This window comes from Trachemys scripta, chromosome 1 (assembly GCF_013100865.1).
Source record: "Trachemys scripta elegans isolate TJP31775 chromosome 1, CAS_Tse_1.0, whole genome shotgun sequence".
Taxonomy (NCBI): Eukaryota; Metazoa; Chordata; order Testudines; family Emydidae; genus Trachemys; species Trachemys scripta.
In genome coordinates, this window is record NC_048298.1 from 303,347,128 (window position 1) to 303,363,441 (window position 16,314).

At 41.9% G+C, this 16,314-nt stretch overlaps 1 protein-coding gene across 3 annotated transcripts in view; it reads left to right on the forward strand.

Moving 5' to 3' along the window:
- Nucleotides 1-16,314, forward strand: part of ATP8A2 (ATPase phospholipid transporting 8A2) — a 584,689-nt gene that overhangs the window by 177,488 nt on the left and 390,887 nt on the right. For all 3 annotated transcript variants that reach the window (XM_034758733.1, XM_034758730.1, XM_034758731.1), the window contains exons 20-23: nucleotides 2,876-2,945; nucleotides 4,979-5,063; nucleotides 6,941-7,080; nucleotides 10,879-11,017. In XM_034758733.1, the coding sequence (XP_034614624.1) occupies nucleotides 2,876-2,945; nucleotides 4,979-5,063; nucleotides 6,941-7,080; nucleotides 10,879-11,017 (434 nt within the window). The remainder of the gene's footprint in view (nucleotides 1-2,875; nucleotides 2,946-4,978; nucleotides 5,064-6,940; nucleotides 7,081-10,878; nucleotides 11,018-16,314) is intronic.

Here is a 16,314-nt window from a genome sequence, read left to right on the forward strand (position 1 = left end):
ACATACATAAAACTTAGAAGTGAAAAACACCCATTAAGTCATCTAATTGATACCCCTGCCAGCGCAGGATTGTTCCCTACAGTATATTCTTGAGTGTCCAGTTAGAAATGATTCAAGTGATTACCACCACTTCCTATGGGAGACTGTTCTGCCATCTAATATACCCCAAACGTAGTTTTCCTAACATTCAGCCTAATTTTTTTTCATTTTTATCCCATTACTCCTAGTTATACCTGCTTAAACAATTCTACCAATTCTTCTTGGGGTCAAAAATGCATAAGATAGAGTGTTAGCATATCCATGGTAATTTAACTCTTTCCTCATACGCTTTTATTCTTTTTTTGCAAGTAAATCTTTAAAATAATTTTTGTTGCTCTCCTCTGAATTCCCTCCAAACTGTTGATGTTTTTCTAGTATCTTTTGCTGTCCAGAGTTAAAGGTGTTGCCTTCCATATACAACAGTGATATTACCTCCAGCCTTGTTACACACACACACACACACACATACACACACACACACAGACATAAAATCATAAGACTGGAAGGGACCTTGAGAGATCATCTAGTCCAGTTCCCTGCACTCATGGCAGGACTAAGTATTATCTAGACCATCCCTGACAGGTGTTTGCCTAACCTGCACTTAAAAATCTCCAATGATGGTGTCAAGGCTGCTTCCCCACTTTGAACTTTAGGGTACAAATGTGGGGGCCTGCATGAAACTTCTAAGCTTAACTACCAGCTTAGATCTGGTCCGCTGCCACCACTCTCAATGCTAATTCCCTTCCCTGGGTAGCCTTGAGAGACTCTTCACCAATTCCCTGGTGAATATAGATCCAAACCCCTTGGATCTTAAAACAAGGAGAAATTAACCATTCCCCCTCCTACCTTCCACCAATTCCTGGTGGATCAAGATCCAACCCCCTTGGATCTAAAAACAAGGAAAATCAATCAGATTCTTAAAAAGAAGGCTTTTAATGAAAGAAAAGGTAAAAATCATCTCTGTAAAATCAGGATGGAAAATAACTTTACAGGGTAATCAAACTTAAACAGCCCAGAGGACCCCCCTCTAGCCTTAGGTTCAAAGTTACAGCAAACAGAGGTAAACACCCTAGTAAAAGGTACATTTACAAGTTGAGAAAACAAAGGTAAACTAACATGCCTTGCCTGGCTGTTTACTTACAAGTTTGAAATATGAGAGACTTGTTCAGAAAGATGTGGAGAGCCTGGATTGATGTCTGGTCCCTCTTAGTCCCAAGAGCGAACAACTTCCCAAACAAAGAGCACAACAAAAGCCTTCCCCCCCCCCAAGATTTGAAAGTATCTTGTCCCCTTATTGGTCCTTTGGGTCAGGTGTCAGCCAGGTTACCTGAGCTTCTTAATCCTTTACAGGTAAAAGGATTTTGGAGTCTGTGGCCAGGAGGGATTTTATAGTACTGTACCCAGGAGAGCTGTTACCCTTCCCTTTATAATTATGACAGATGGAGATTCCACAACTTCCTTAGAAATTTATTCCAGTGCTTAACCACTCTGACAGTTAGGAAGTTTTTCCTAATGTCCAACCTAAACCTCCCTTGCTGCAATTTAAGCCCATTGCTTCTTGTTGTATCCTCAGACTTAAGAAAAACATTTTTTCTCCCTCCTCCTTGTAACAACCTTTTATGTACTTGAAAACTGCTATCATGCCCCTCTCAGTCTTCTCTTTTCCAGACTAAACAAACCCAATTTTTTCAATCTTTCCTCATAGGTCATGTTTTCTAGACCTTTAATCATTTTTGTTGCTTTTCCCTGGACTCTCTCCAATTTGCCAACATCTTTCCTGAAATGTGGAACTCAGAACTGGACACAACACTCCACAAAATCTTCTCCCTCCTTGAACTTCCAGGACACACTTCTTAGCCACCATCCTTCTGTATTAGGTGGGACCCTGATGGGAGCCCATTAGTTTTATTCCTTAAGAAAGATGTAGAGGAGTGGTAGTACCGGCTCTTTGAGCTCTGGTCAAGTGAAAAAATTCTCTAAGTTAAGCAGTGCAAAGCATTCCCTCTTTCTCAGAGGATGAGCACTCTACCCTTGCAATCTTGAAGTGTGTCAGCACTGGGAGCAAGGTATCAGGTTCAACAAAATACACGTTTCTATATGATAATCATTTGTATTTTTGAACTGGAGTGTTCAGTGAGTTTATCTTTGTTTTTGAAAAGTTATGGTAAATTATTTGGGGCATGATTTTCAAAAGTTTTAGGCATAGAAACTCTCACTTGCAATTCATGCCTAATTTGTGTGTGTGTAATTACATTAATTGCATGAGCCAATATCTGTGCATGCAGATTACTAACTTCAGAAATACCAGATTAGTTTAGGCAGTCCCAGTAATTGCCCGTGTACATTAGGAATGCAAATGTGGGTGTGCATCTGTATGCCATAAACTACTATAAATCAGGCCATTTATGTTCATATTGATTAAAGAAGCATAGGATCGGAAGATGGAAACGGCATGTGTAAGATTGTAATGTATTGTACATTTACGAGTGTTTTTGTATGACCTGGTTTATAATGTGCCAAGCGTATGGAAGAAAACTTGTGGAGCAGACTGTGCTTTTACTCCTAGAACCATAGATCTGATTAGAAAATTGTGGGGAGGGATAGCTCAGTGGTTTGAGCATTGGCCTGCTAAACCCATGGTTGTGAGTTTAATCCTTGAGGGGGCCATTTAGGGATCGGTGAGGGGGGAAAAAAAACTATTAGGGACGGTACTTGGTCCTGCTAGTGAAAGCAGGGGACTGGACTCAAGGCCCCTTCCAGTTCTATGAGATCAGTATATCTCCATACGTTATATTATTATTAAAATAATTCAAAATGACTGTTTGTTTTCTCATAGTAACAGAAAGAGAATGTCTGTAATAGTTCGAACTCCAACGGGGCGACTACGTCTGTACTGCAAAGGGGCTGTAAGTAATCCGCTACTACTAACAGAGAATAGTGGAAATACTGCGAGTTGCTGCAGCAGTCACATGGTTTTTAGAATGTTGAAATGTTGTCCCTTTTAATGAATATCTGTTAGCTGCACATATTAGGGGCCAAATTTTTAAGGAGCCTTAACCTGTTCTCTGATTTTGTTTGCAGGCACACATAGTATTTAGGACTCTCAGTGCCTGAAGTGAAATCCTGCCTGCGTTAAAGTCAATGGGAGTCTTGCCATTGACTTCAGTGCAGGCAGGATGTCTTCCCTGATGTGCAGGTACAGTCAGGAAGTTAGACATCTAAACACTGTGGTCTGAACCTCAAAACTGGAGTCTGTTCTCAAGCATTTAGCCTTGCCTGTCTCATGAACTTCTGCTGCTGCTGCTGCTAGTTGTCCCTGCTCATAATATGCTGTGCTTCTACTTTCACCAACAGGAGGGATAATGTATCAAAATGAAACGACTGTAAAAAATGAGAGGCATCAACAACCTCAGCAGGGTATGGCTTTAAATTCAGTGGAAAGTGATGGAGGGGGGCTCAGTTTTATCATGTGGAATTAAATCTCTGTTTATTTTAACAGTGCTACTTCTGTGACGTTTTACCGTAAGGCTCTAATTTACTACAGTGTGTGTGCTTTTTTAAACACACTTTTAAAAAATCATTTGAAATACAGGGCTGGATGCATCTCTACTATACTCCAGCTTAGCTCCACTGATTTCAGTGGAGTTATGCCAACACGAAAGTGGAATAACAGAGGTGAATCAAGGCCACTGTAATTATACATTGCTTAAAACTTTAGAAAGTCACACACAAATCTGGACCCAACAGAACTGACCATGTCTGACATCTGCATTTTCACACTGCTGTGCTCCTTCTTCCTCTTTCTGTCAGTTTTGTGTTGCTGAATGTTACAGCTGTTACCCATCACAGAACTAGCATTGGGAAGAAGAAAGAGGAGAGATATTGTGGGTCTGATCTTGCTCCATAGATGTTAGTGGAAGTTTTGCCTTGACTTCAGTGGGAACAGGAGAATACCCTCTAGCAGCAGCAAAGGGGCCGCAACAATCGCAAGATCAGGGGAGGCAAGAATGACACCAAAAATCAACTTGTTTTGTTTTAAGAAAAATATTTGTCATAACTTTTGAAAGTGAGTTTGCATTTATTGGGCAGAACCGTGAATATATTCCTGTCTTTGTCTCATAAAATAATGAAAGTGATATTATAAATTATTTATTTATGTACAACTATATTTGAAGTTCATCTAGATATTAAAAATGAAGTTCCTTTTCTTTTATGTCTTTTACACCTTTTTTCTGTTCCTGATTTCTCAGGCAACTTTTCTCTCTTCATTTCCCCTCCACCCCAGACCTTTATCAGTCCCAGAAATAACCACAGGCAGTGGTGGATGGTGCTTCTAAGGCAATTCTCAGCAACGGAATCCAACCTATGTTGCTTATTGTTCTGACTTCTTAATTAGGCAGAACTGTTGTTGACATAAATGGGAGTTTTGCCTGAGTAAGAATTACAAGATAAACTCTTAAGTATGGATCTGTGTTGGAACTGTGTTTTTTATTGTTCAGGACTCTTCTGTTCTTGGAAAACCCAGTCTCACTTCAGTAATTCAAAATGGAGCATTCCATCTTTGCTGTCACTGTATTCTAAATTTAAATAACAGTGTAACAAGTTTGGGGTAAGGGAAGAAAAATCTAAAGAAACAATGTGTGTTTTTGTATTTGCAAAGCAATTACAGTATCCCACCCCTTTTCACTTCTGCTTGGAGTTCATATATGGTGGTAGAAACTGTAACATTCCAGCTTTGGTTTTCTAAGCAGCTAGATCCATTTAATAGGTAAACCAAAATTCATTATGGTATGTATTTTCATTTTCAGATATTATCAAGTCCACTTTAGGCACCTCACATCAGTTAGATATAGAGGGGTTGAACACTTGTGTATTGTAGGTACAGGAGTGAAGAGTTTACATGTGAATTTACTCTTTATATTTAATTTGGTTTTGATAGGATAATGTTATTTTTGAGAGACTTTCAAAAGATTCCCAGTATATGGAACAAACACTATTGCATCTTGAATACTTTGCCACAGAAGGTAAGTGAAACAACATGCAAGTATGAATCAATTTTTTGAATTATTATTAGTACTTTATGTATTAATTTTTAAATGCCAACAAATTGTTCAGTGCTGAACAAGACAAAAATAAAGACACAGAGACAAATTCATAGGGTGATGTGTCGTATATGTAAGGTAAACTCACTTACCCATGTGTAAGTCTAAAAAAGGAGTTTACAAGCTGATCCTGCTTCTGTTGAAATCATGGTGAAACTGATTTCAGTGGGAGCAGTACTGAGTCCTGCATAAGAATAAGGGAGAGTAGGGACTTGATTCTGATCTCACTTTTACACATGTAAATCAGAAGTAACTACACTGAAATCAATGGAATTATAGCAGTGTAAAATCAGAAGAGATGAGAATTAGGCCCTAAGTGTCTAAACTAGTGTAACATACAAGCTGAAAGAGCTGGGAAAAAGATGTGCATTACAACTTCAACTCATGTAGATTCATGTCTGAATCTGGCTCACTGGCACTGCCCCTAGGAGCTTACAATCTAAAATCAAACATGCCAACTTTTTATTTTACTGGTAACAAATCCATGACACATTGATTGACAAGGAAGCGCTAAAAGGGATATGGGCTTTGTTCATTTTATATACCTTTTACTTTATTACTGTAAAAACATGAATTGATGGTTATTTTTTCCTAAGTCCTATTTTTTTCCAGTTTGTTCTTTGAACTCCCCTAACCCCAAATAATAAAGCCTTTCTATTTTATATGGCATGCTTCCTCCTTTTGCTGACTGATCCATGCCAGAATAAAAATCATTAATTAGGCCTGGTCTACACTACACAGTTAGGCTGATGTAAGATGCCCTGTGTTGACCTAGCTGTGGAAGAGTCTTCATTTAAATTTGGTTCCCGCTGACGTAAGTGCTTCTCTATGCCAATTCAGTAACACCACCTCCCTGAGCAGCGTAGAGTCAGTTTCTATAATTAGGTTGACGCTTACATCAATTGTTGCTGGCTTTCAGGAGCCATGCCACAATGCCCCACACTGACAGTACAATCAATACAAGGTGCCACGTGCTGACACCAAGTGCCACGTGTGGACACACACACAAGCAATTTAATAACTGCAATAGCTGTATGCCAGTGTACATTAGGTTAACTTATTTTGTAGTGTAGACATGGTCTCATATATGTTAAACTTGATCAGCCGTCTAATAAAACGATCTCTTTTATACTCCAAGGGGCCTATTCTCTATGTATTGTGTAGGTGTAACTCCCGTTCATATAGCTATGAGTTATATGCATGCACGGAGGGGAAGAATACATTCTCTTCTCTGAAAGGAAGTATTGGGATGAGCAATAATTTGGGATGAGTAGCATTGCATATATGAAATACCTGCTGTTAAAATATAATAATGATCATATTTACCAACCTCATTGGGGTTGTGTAACTTATAGTAATTAACATTTAAAACAAATCACTTTCAGCCTCAAATGGAAAATTAGATGAAAGATGACACTGTTGTTGCTCCAGTATTACTATATTACTGAAAATTGGGGAGAGGTTTGTGCATGTTAGGCCAGCTACTGATCTTGGTTATACTGGTGTAAATCCAGGGTAGTCAATGGAATTGGTTAGATTTACGCCAGTGTCAGTAAATTCATAATCTGCCCCATTTGGGTGAAGTTGGTGGAAAAACCCAAATGTTTCCAAACTTTACTGGGAGATTGTCTTGCCTTTCTAGAGCTCGATGTTGCACTTGTGTGTGCAAAACTTTCATTGACTCCAGTGAAGGGACCAGGTGTTTAGCATCAGCTGGTTCATTCAATAGAAGGATTTTAATGATGCGATCCTCCCCATCAGTAGGTTAATGTGTGCAACATCTATATTCTGTTTTGTAGGTTTGAGGACTCTGTGCATTGCATATGCAGACCTGTCAGAAAATTCTTATCGAGAGTGGTTAAATGTTTATAATGAAACCAGCACAATTTTGAAAGACAGAACTCAAAAGATGGAGGAGTGCTATGAGATCATTGAAAAGGTAACAACTGCAGACGTTTATGCTGCTGAGGGCTAAATCCTGCTTACCTTATGCATGTGACTAGTTTCATAGTCTTCAAGCAGGATTATTTTGCTAAATGTATCACATGTTGAATTAATAAATACAGCTGCTGGAATATATGTATATATTACACACACGTATGCACACTCTCGCTCTTTCTCACTTTTCTACTGTTGTATCCACTCCAGTTTTCATATTTATTTTTCTAATTCTCAATCCAAAAGACACTTTTTTCAGTCTGTGCTGCTGAAATTTTTCCTGTACAATATCTGTAAAGTTACAAATAACTAAGTTAAATGATTACAAAATGTATAAAAAAATCTCCTCTCCTTTGGCTGATGAATTACTTAAATGCTTTCAGGGTTAAAACTGGCAGATAGGACTGCGGCTTTATTTGGCAGAGTTTGCTGCTTTTATTTCTGCAGCATTTTGTCTGCCATATTTTTTGTAACATGGCCAAATCTTTTCCTGCAGTGGCCCTAAAATTTCAGAAAAATATGCAAAGCTCTGTAGCACTAACTAGTTGTATGAGACATTCTTTTTCTTTCCAGGAATATGGTATATGTATATACAGTACAGATACTTGGATTGTTCAATATTCATTCCATTTGTGTTACATATGATGTGATTATGTCCGTAAATAATTGCAATAATTTTAGCCTTGAGTGATTGTATGCAGGCTGTGTGTACATTTTATGGGAGGGGAAATAGTTTAAATGATGTGATGCTAGGTGATTTCTGTTTTGTGAGCTTAAGAAATACAGATTGTGACCGTTCAAGCATATTGCTATGGTGATTAATGAATGCACCAGTATGTATGTTCATCCACTGGTTAACGTTTAAGTTGTGTAACTTCAATTAATTGCTTTTGAAATGTTGCCATTTTTCTGATCAGAAACATTTGGCTCCATTATACACCTCTAAAATGTGGATTGTACGCAGAGGAAATAGAAGAACCACACCAAAAATTACCGTACTGTATTTCTCCTTTGAGTAGTGACCCTATGGGTGCTCTACTGTAGGTGTGCTCATGTCCCTGCGCTGCTGATTGGAGAACTTCCGTAGCAGTGTCCACTAGGCCTGCACATGTGCTGTCTCTCCTCGTGCTGCACTATGAGGCTAGTCAGCACGCACGGGCGAACCCTCCTCAGTTCCTTCTCAACTGCCCCTGGCTAGAGACAGAGCTATTATAAGACTATTGCTTTATTTTATATATCTATAGCTAGTTAGTCTCCTAGTTATAGTTCTAGTTTTTTTCTCCTTTCTTATTTTACCCTTGAAAATAATAATTAAAAAATACTTTATTTTTCCCCTCTCTTTTCTCCCCCCACTGGGGACCCTTCCCCACCAATGGGGTGTGCTTGGTTTCCCGGGCTTCAAGAAGTGCCTTACTTGCAAAGAGGCGATCCCGATTGCAGACAAGCACTCCCAGTGCATTCACTGTCTCAGGGAAGGCCACATCCAGCAAAAGTGTGGTCTTTGCCAACAACTCCCTCCACGATCTCGTAAGCACAGAGAGCTCTGACAGATGACCATCTTCATGAAGGTGGCTCTCAGGCCTGATGTCAAGTATCAGGGGGTAGCCTTGTTAGTCTGTATCCACAAAAACAACAAGGAGTCCGGTGGCACCTTAAAGACTAACAGATTTATTTGGGCATAAGCTTTCATGGGTAAAGAACCCACTTCTTCAGATGCATGGAGTGAAAATTACAGATGCAGGCATTATAACAGATTTAAAAGATTTAAAGGTAGCCATACTTGAACAAAAAAACCTCAAAAACAGACTTCAAAGAGAAACTGCAGAACTAAAATTCATATGCAAATTTAACACCATTAATTTGGGCTTGAATAGGGACTGGAAGTGGCTGGCTCACTACAAAAAGCAACTTTCCCTCTCCTGGTATTGACACCTCCTCATCAATTATTGGGAGTGGACTACATCCACCCTGATTGAATTGGCCCTGTCAACACTGGTTCTCCACTTGTACAGTAACTCTCTTCTCTTCATCTGTCAGTATAATAACACCTTCCCTTCATTTCCCCTACTATTGAAGGTCCCGCAGAAAATAAAGATGGAGCCCACGTCATTCTGATTCCTCCTACTTGGCCAAAGCAGACCTGGTACCCTTACCTGTCACAGCTCACAACGTGCCCACCAATCCCTCTCCCAGCCATTCTGAACCTCCTCTCAAAGAACAGAGGACGTACCCTACATCCCAACTTGGGGATTCTCCACCTCAAGGCATGGCTTCTGCTTGGGTCCAACATCTAGAAAGCTCCTGTTAAGGGAAGTACAAGAGGTTCTGTTGCACAGCAGAAAGTCCTTGACTTGACATACTTACTGGCAAACATGATTTGGTGCTCTTCTTAACAAATCTCCCCAACATCTGTGACTCTTCCACATATCCTACCTAGACTATGAATTAACCCTAATGAAATGGGGTCTATCTCTAAGCTGTCTCAGGGTTCACTTAGCAACTATAACAGTTTTCCACCACCCTGTTGAGAGGTACTCAGTGCTGTCACATCCAGGTTCCTCAAGGGTATAATAAACCTTTTCCCACAACCTCGACTTCTGACTCCCACGTGGGACCTAAGCTTGGTACTGAAAGCTTTGACTAGGCCTCCTTTTGAATCTATGGCCACCTATTCACTGACATACTTTTCCATGAAAATGGCCTTCCTGATAGTGATTTCCTTGTGCATGAGAATAGGAGAGAGAACTGCTCTGATGGTGCATCCCCCCTATATATTCTTCACTGACAAGGTTACTCTTAGGCCACATCCAGAATTCATCCCTAAGGTTACCTCCCCGTTTCACATGAATCAGTTGATTCACCTTCCAATCTTTTACCCCAAGCTTCACCGAGACAGCAGGGAGGCTATATTGCATACCCTCGATGTCAGGAGAGCCCTGGCCTTCTACCTGGACAGGACTAAGGCTTTCAGGAAGTCCCCTAAGCTTTTCCTCTTTGTTTTGGAAAGATCCAAGCGCTCAGCAGTATCAGCCCAAAGGCTTTCCAAATGGGTCTCAACTTGCATCAGACAGTGTTATCAAGTTTGCAGTATGACCCCTCCAGACTGTTTGTACACACTCCACAAGGTTGATTTCCTCATCCATTGCCTTCTTCAAGAATGTTTCTATCTCGGAGATCTGTAGAGCGGCGACATGTGTGTCAGCCCACACCTTCACAGAACACTATGTGATCACCAGAGACTCCGCCGCCATCTTTGGCTCCACAGTACTGCCATCTGTAATGGACCAGACTCTGAAGTCCCGGCCCTCCAGAAACGATACTGCTTGGGAGTCACCTACAGTGGAGCACCCATAGGGATACTACTCAAAGAAGAAGTTACTCACCTTCTGCAGTAACAATGGTTCTTCAAGATGTGTGTCCCTCCACAACCCACCCTCTTCCCTCTACTTTGGAGTTCTTGTCAATGACTCTGTGCTAGAGAAGGAACTTAGGGGGGTTAGCCCGCACACACTGACTAGCCTCGGCACAGCACGAGGAGAGACAGCGGATGTGTGGGCTTACTGGACACTGCTATTGAAGTTCTCTGATCAGCAGTGCAAGGACGCAGGCACACCTACAGTGGAGGACACATCTTGAAGAACCATTGTTTCTGCACATGGTGAGTAACTTCTTCATCTCTTGTCAAAACACTGTATTAGTGATGAGGTGCAGCATGCAGGCATTAATTCCCTTTTAAGTGTGGTCTAAGCTGATATTTACCTAAAGAAAACAACCCCTCAAATTCTTATGTTTGTTTTAGGATTTACTGCTTCTTGGAGCTACAGCCATTGAGGACCGCCTTCAAGCAGGTGTTCCAGAAACTATAGCAACACTAATGAAAGCAGAAATCAAGATATGGATCCTGACAGGGGACAAACAGGAAACAGCTCTCAACATAGGTAGCAACAGCAACCTTCATATTTTATTTTGCTTTGAATTCACCTGATACAGAACCATGAAGATATGTAGCAAATGTGTGCGTTAAGGTAACTGGTGTTAGTGACTAAGAAGGACATTGTAACCTCCATTGAATGAAAAACGTTAATTAGAGTTTAAGGTGCTGTCTAATTTATATATTTGAAGGTGAAAGTAGCATTCCAGCAGTAGGGGGAAATCAGCTTGTATGAAAAACTTCTTGACACCTAGTGCCACTTCCCAGTGGGAAAGTCTTTCAGTCCAATATCTCCTCTTACCAGATGAGGAATGAAGTGGGCATGAGACTTAAGCCCCTCCTGCACCGGGGCCAGTTGGTAGGGGAGCCTGGGCCCTCCCACTCCACAGGGCTCTGATCCAGGGCCCTAATTAGGATGCCAGACACTGTTGACCCTGAGTCCCCCTGAGTTACTCTCCCTTGGTCACTTCCTACCATCTGCTTCTCTCCCCCAGCTCAAAGTCCAATATAAGGTAAAAAGAAAAGTAAATATTCAGCCCCAACTGCGCTCAACTTACAGTCTTCTTCCTCTCAGCAGACTTCTCCGGTGCTCTTGTCCAGGAGCCCTTCCAGTAGGTCTGTCTTCCTCCTCAGCCTTCCGAGCTGAGTTGATCCCTTCTCGAGTTGGGGCATTCTCTGCAGGTGTGGAGGGGCGGGGTTACCTGGACCTAGTATTGTCCTTTAATCCCTTCAAGCCTAGCATGGGGTCGGTGCACCCCATCACAGATGGGTAATAATGGGAAAAGGGTGGGCACCATAGCTCGTTTTAATGAGCTTTTCCATATTTTTTGAGAGCTGGTCTGCCACCTAATTCTTGAGGTCCTTCAGAGCTCTTGAATTCATGCTGACGTAAGTTTCTAGTGTAGACCAGCCCTAAGCCTTTGAAAAGTCCGTTTGCACATGTCCAGAGACTTGCTAGAGCTTTGGAGCTAATTCCCCAAAGATTCCATCCACACTGGCCATGCTACAGCCCAGGGCTAAGCAGGACTTTACCTGCAGTTGCAGCTTTGGGCACCTGTGGCTGGGCCAGGGTCAGGCAGGCACATGAACTGAGGGTGGGAAGCTGCTCTCTTGTTTTCCTAATGCCCCACTTCTGAGCCCAGGCAGTGTGGAGGAGGAAGCTGCCTGATTGGAAGGCAAAGGGGCAAGAATTGGTTCTGGGGGCAAATAGGTCGAGACAAGGAACCTTCCATGGGAAACTGGACTGGGAACAAGTGGAGCTGTGGGAAGAAGTTGGGAGAAGGAGCAACAACTGATCTGTTGAGTGGTTGAGGTGAGGGGGAAGAACTGTGATTGGCTGGGCAAAGACTTCGACAAGGAGCTTGGATGGGAAAGAGGGGAACTGAGATTGGACAAGGAGTCTAGGGATGGAGATTGGGAATGGGAGTCAGGAGGGATAGGGAACATGGGGATGTGGAGTGTATCTGGAGATTGGAGGGAAGAGAGACGGAGCAGATGAGGAAGTGGGAGGGAAGGAGAGACTGGCTAGGCAAAGAGACTAGGGTTCAGGAGCTAGAGGGTGGGGATAGGAACTGGGAATGGCTGTACAAGAAGACTCGGATTGAAAAATCCAGGGGGTGAGGCAAGGATTTACTGGGCAAAGGAGACTTGGTTTGGGATGAGGAGCCTGAGGAATGGAGACTGGGGCTGGGTAATCAGGGAGATTGGGACTGGGATGAGGAGCTAAAGTGGGGAAGACAAGGTTGGGACAGGGCCAGTTTGGAAGGGATGTGACAGAAAGGGTCAAGCTTGGGGGGCACAGGTAGGAGAACCTGTGCCCACTAGAGCTCACTCCCCTCCAGAGCCTGGAATGCAACCCAACGTTCCTGAGTCTCACCATTCCTCTGCTGCAGCAAATATCTGTGAAACCCTCTGCAAAGTGTGTATGTATCACCCCTAGTTAGTGCTTGTCCACACAGAGAATGACAACTTCTGCTGTCACCTACTCCATTAGCACAAGTGGCAGAGAGCTGTGCTATGGTTGTAAAGGTTTCAACCCTGCTGGTGACCCATGTGGGTGTCAATATGATGCATATGATGAAGTTTGGTTTTTTTTCAGCTGTTTTTTTCAGTATAGAAAAGTATACACAAAAATCCGTTAAAAGAACATTATCAAAGTTGCAAAGTCAAGCACTTAAAACTTAGAAAATACCACAATTAAGGTTGCCTGTGAAACCTTAATTCAGACCCAGGTGCGTATGCATTATGATATTGTCTTCAATTACATGATCATATACAATTTCTTCCACAGAATATCTGCCTCATTCAGTGCATAGGACAGACCTGCTCTGAGGATGAATCGGTTGTGTACTGAAGGAGTCTGTTGTCGGGCCATTGCTTAATTTTTTGCACCAGTTGGGAGATGTGTAGTGAATGAGCCAGGGGATTACAGAAAGAGAAGGCAGTTGAATGCTGCCCTGATACATTGGATTCTAGTTCCTATGTGATGCTAATCAAGTCACTTAAACCAAATTTTTCAGAGTAGTCAATGAGAGTATGCCTGCACAGCCGGCAGCAGCCCATGGCAGCAAACCTCCGAATCTGAGTTGACAGACTCAAGCTTGCGGGGCTCACACGACCATGCTAAAAAGAGCTGTATAAACAGTGCTTTTAACTTGCGGCTCACGCTTTAGGCTTCAGAGCCCAAGCTCCAGCCTGAATTGCAATGCCTACACAGCTATTTGTAGCGTGGTGGCTATTTTTAGGAAGTCTTTTGACCCAGGCTTATAGGCTCACTGCTGAGGGTTGTGTAGGCAAACCCTAATTGTGTGTTTCTCATTTTCTAGGTACCTGACTTGAGATCCTGGGGTCTGATTGGCAGAAGTGCTGATTACACAGAGCTGCAATTGGAGGCAGCGGGAGCTGTGCTTGTGCATATAAAGTGCTATATGATGCTAAGTACTCTGAAAAATCAGATCCTAGGTATCGCACCCAAAATTAGTGAATACTTTTGACCTGAATCTCTCTCTCTGCCTCAGTTCTCATCTGTGAAACAGAGCAAATAAATACCTCCTCGTCTCAGAGGTGTTCTGAAAATAAATTGTGAAACACTCATATACTATAATGATGAGCACCATAGAAAAGCCCATGAGGAAATTCATTTATCTTCAGAGCAGGGTTTGAATAGTTTGCAGTAACTAAGGGATAGAGCTACACATTGAACAATGTGTGTGTGTGTGTGTGGGGGGGGAAATAGCTGCTCATTAAGTGAGCACTGTCCATCTTGAGACAGGGGTCCTGTGGAAAATATGAGATGTGACTGAAGACTGTTTGATAATACATATGAACAATTGGGGCTGAAATAAAGTTGCACAGGGAACCTTTATTCTGGCATTTCTTAACATCTGAATGCTTGGCTTTTCAACCTTAATGTTCTTTTATTGTAGTTTTTCCTGTGTAGTGTATATATATAAATATCATATTGATTTCTACTGGGAAAAGACTTCTGTGGAATATATCATTCAGTCCTGTGTATCTTATTTCCAGAAAGATATGGACAAACTGGAGAGAGTTCAGAGAAGAGCACAAAAAAAAAAAAAAAAAAGATTAATTGTCTGAGGGATTGACATATGAGGAAAGATTAAAGGAACTATGAGTTAAATCCTGGCCCCATTGAAGTCAGTGGGAATTTTGCCATTGACTTCAATGAAGCCAGGATTTCACCCTAAATCTCTGAATCTTGGCTAAGTCATGACTACCAGAGTGTGTACACTAAGGAGGGAGAGGAATTTTTCAGCATGATACAAAGGGGAACTACTTGAAGTAATGGTATGAAGTTAGAGAAAGAAGAATGTTGGAGAAATATCAGGAGAACCGTCCTGCAGTGAGACATATTAGATAGTGGAGTAAATACTCTAAGGGCTTGTCTACACTTACAGCGGTGCAGCTATGCCAGTGCGGCTGTGCTTCTGTAGCACTTAGTGAAGAAGTCCTATCTATGCTGATGGGAGAGCTTCTCTCGACGGCGCAGGTGCTTCTTCTCCCCAAGAGGTGGTAGCTACGTCAACGAGAGAAGCCCTCCCGTCGACATAGCACTGTCTACACCAGGGATTAGGTTGGTATAACTACAGCACTCAAGGGTGTGGATTTTTCACAGCCCTGAGTGACGTAGTTATACCGACATAAATTCCTAGTGTAGACCGAGCCTCAGGAAAGTGGTGGTGGCGCTTTCCTTGAGAACTTTCAGAGACGCTAAAATACCACCGTAAGGACAATACAGAATAGGTGGGGGGATGGGCTATGGATGTTGTTTTCCATCTGTCTATAAATGGTCACATGACCTTTTTGGCTGGAATTCAGATGACTCTGGAGATTGATGTTGAAAATGTCACATCTTTTGAGTCACTTCTTCCTTAGCCCTTGCCACCATGCCAGCAGAGTCAAACTGACTGCACCAACACAGTCCTCAGGAAGGACCTATCCAGCTCAGCCCTCTACAGCTTCATCTATGTGAAAATGATAGTTTTTGTGCTGTGTGACAAACTTGTCTTCACCTACAGGTGTATAATCAAGCTTTACAAACATGATTCAAACTGTACACAAAATGTTACTGCTGAACGTTAGACTAACTATAGTGATCATTTAAAGGCACAGTTTTAAAAAGGTATCCCTCTGCATCCCAATATTTGCTTTATTTTGAGCATGTGTACAAATTTCAAAAAGATATGAATTAGTGGAAAACAATGCCAGATAAGATTCAGTCAGTCACAGAACAAGCCTATGTAAATCATATGACTTCACTAATTAACATAGACACTATTCTGAAAGGTCTGTACTGACATCTGTTGTTGCATTTTACTAGCTATGGCAAATAAAAAGAAAGTGCTTTTGTGGTAGATTGACCGCTTCACAGCTTCATGCCCATAAGAGGGAGCAAGAGTTGGTCTTGCTTCATGCCATTGAGACCCATCAATGGATGTTACAGAAACTTTCTGGGTGCCAGCTTCTACTTCACCGCTCTTCATGCTGTGACAGACTATTCTGATGTGGCACTGCCCTCTAATGAGATACAAGAAGGGAAAGCATACAGCAAAAATAAACAACTAGTTATAAGTAAGAAATTTAAAAAGCCCGTCTCATTCCCAGTGCCGTGGTAGAGGAGGCCAGCTTTTCCATGACCATCTAGAAAAAGTGCCTGCACTGTATGCAAGTGCAAGAACTTGCTTATGAAAAACCCTTCAGTTATCTGAGCAAGCAGGCATGCGTGCCTATTGTGCTTGTACAGCACCTAACCCAGTGGGGTCCTGGTCCAGAGTAGAGCCCTAG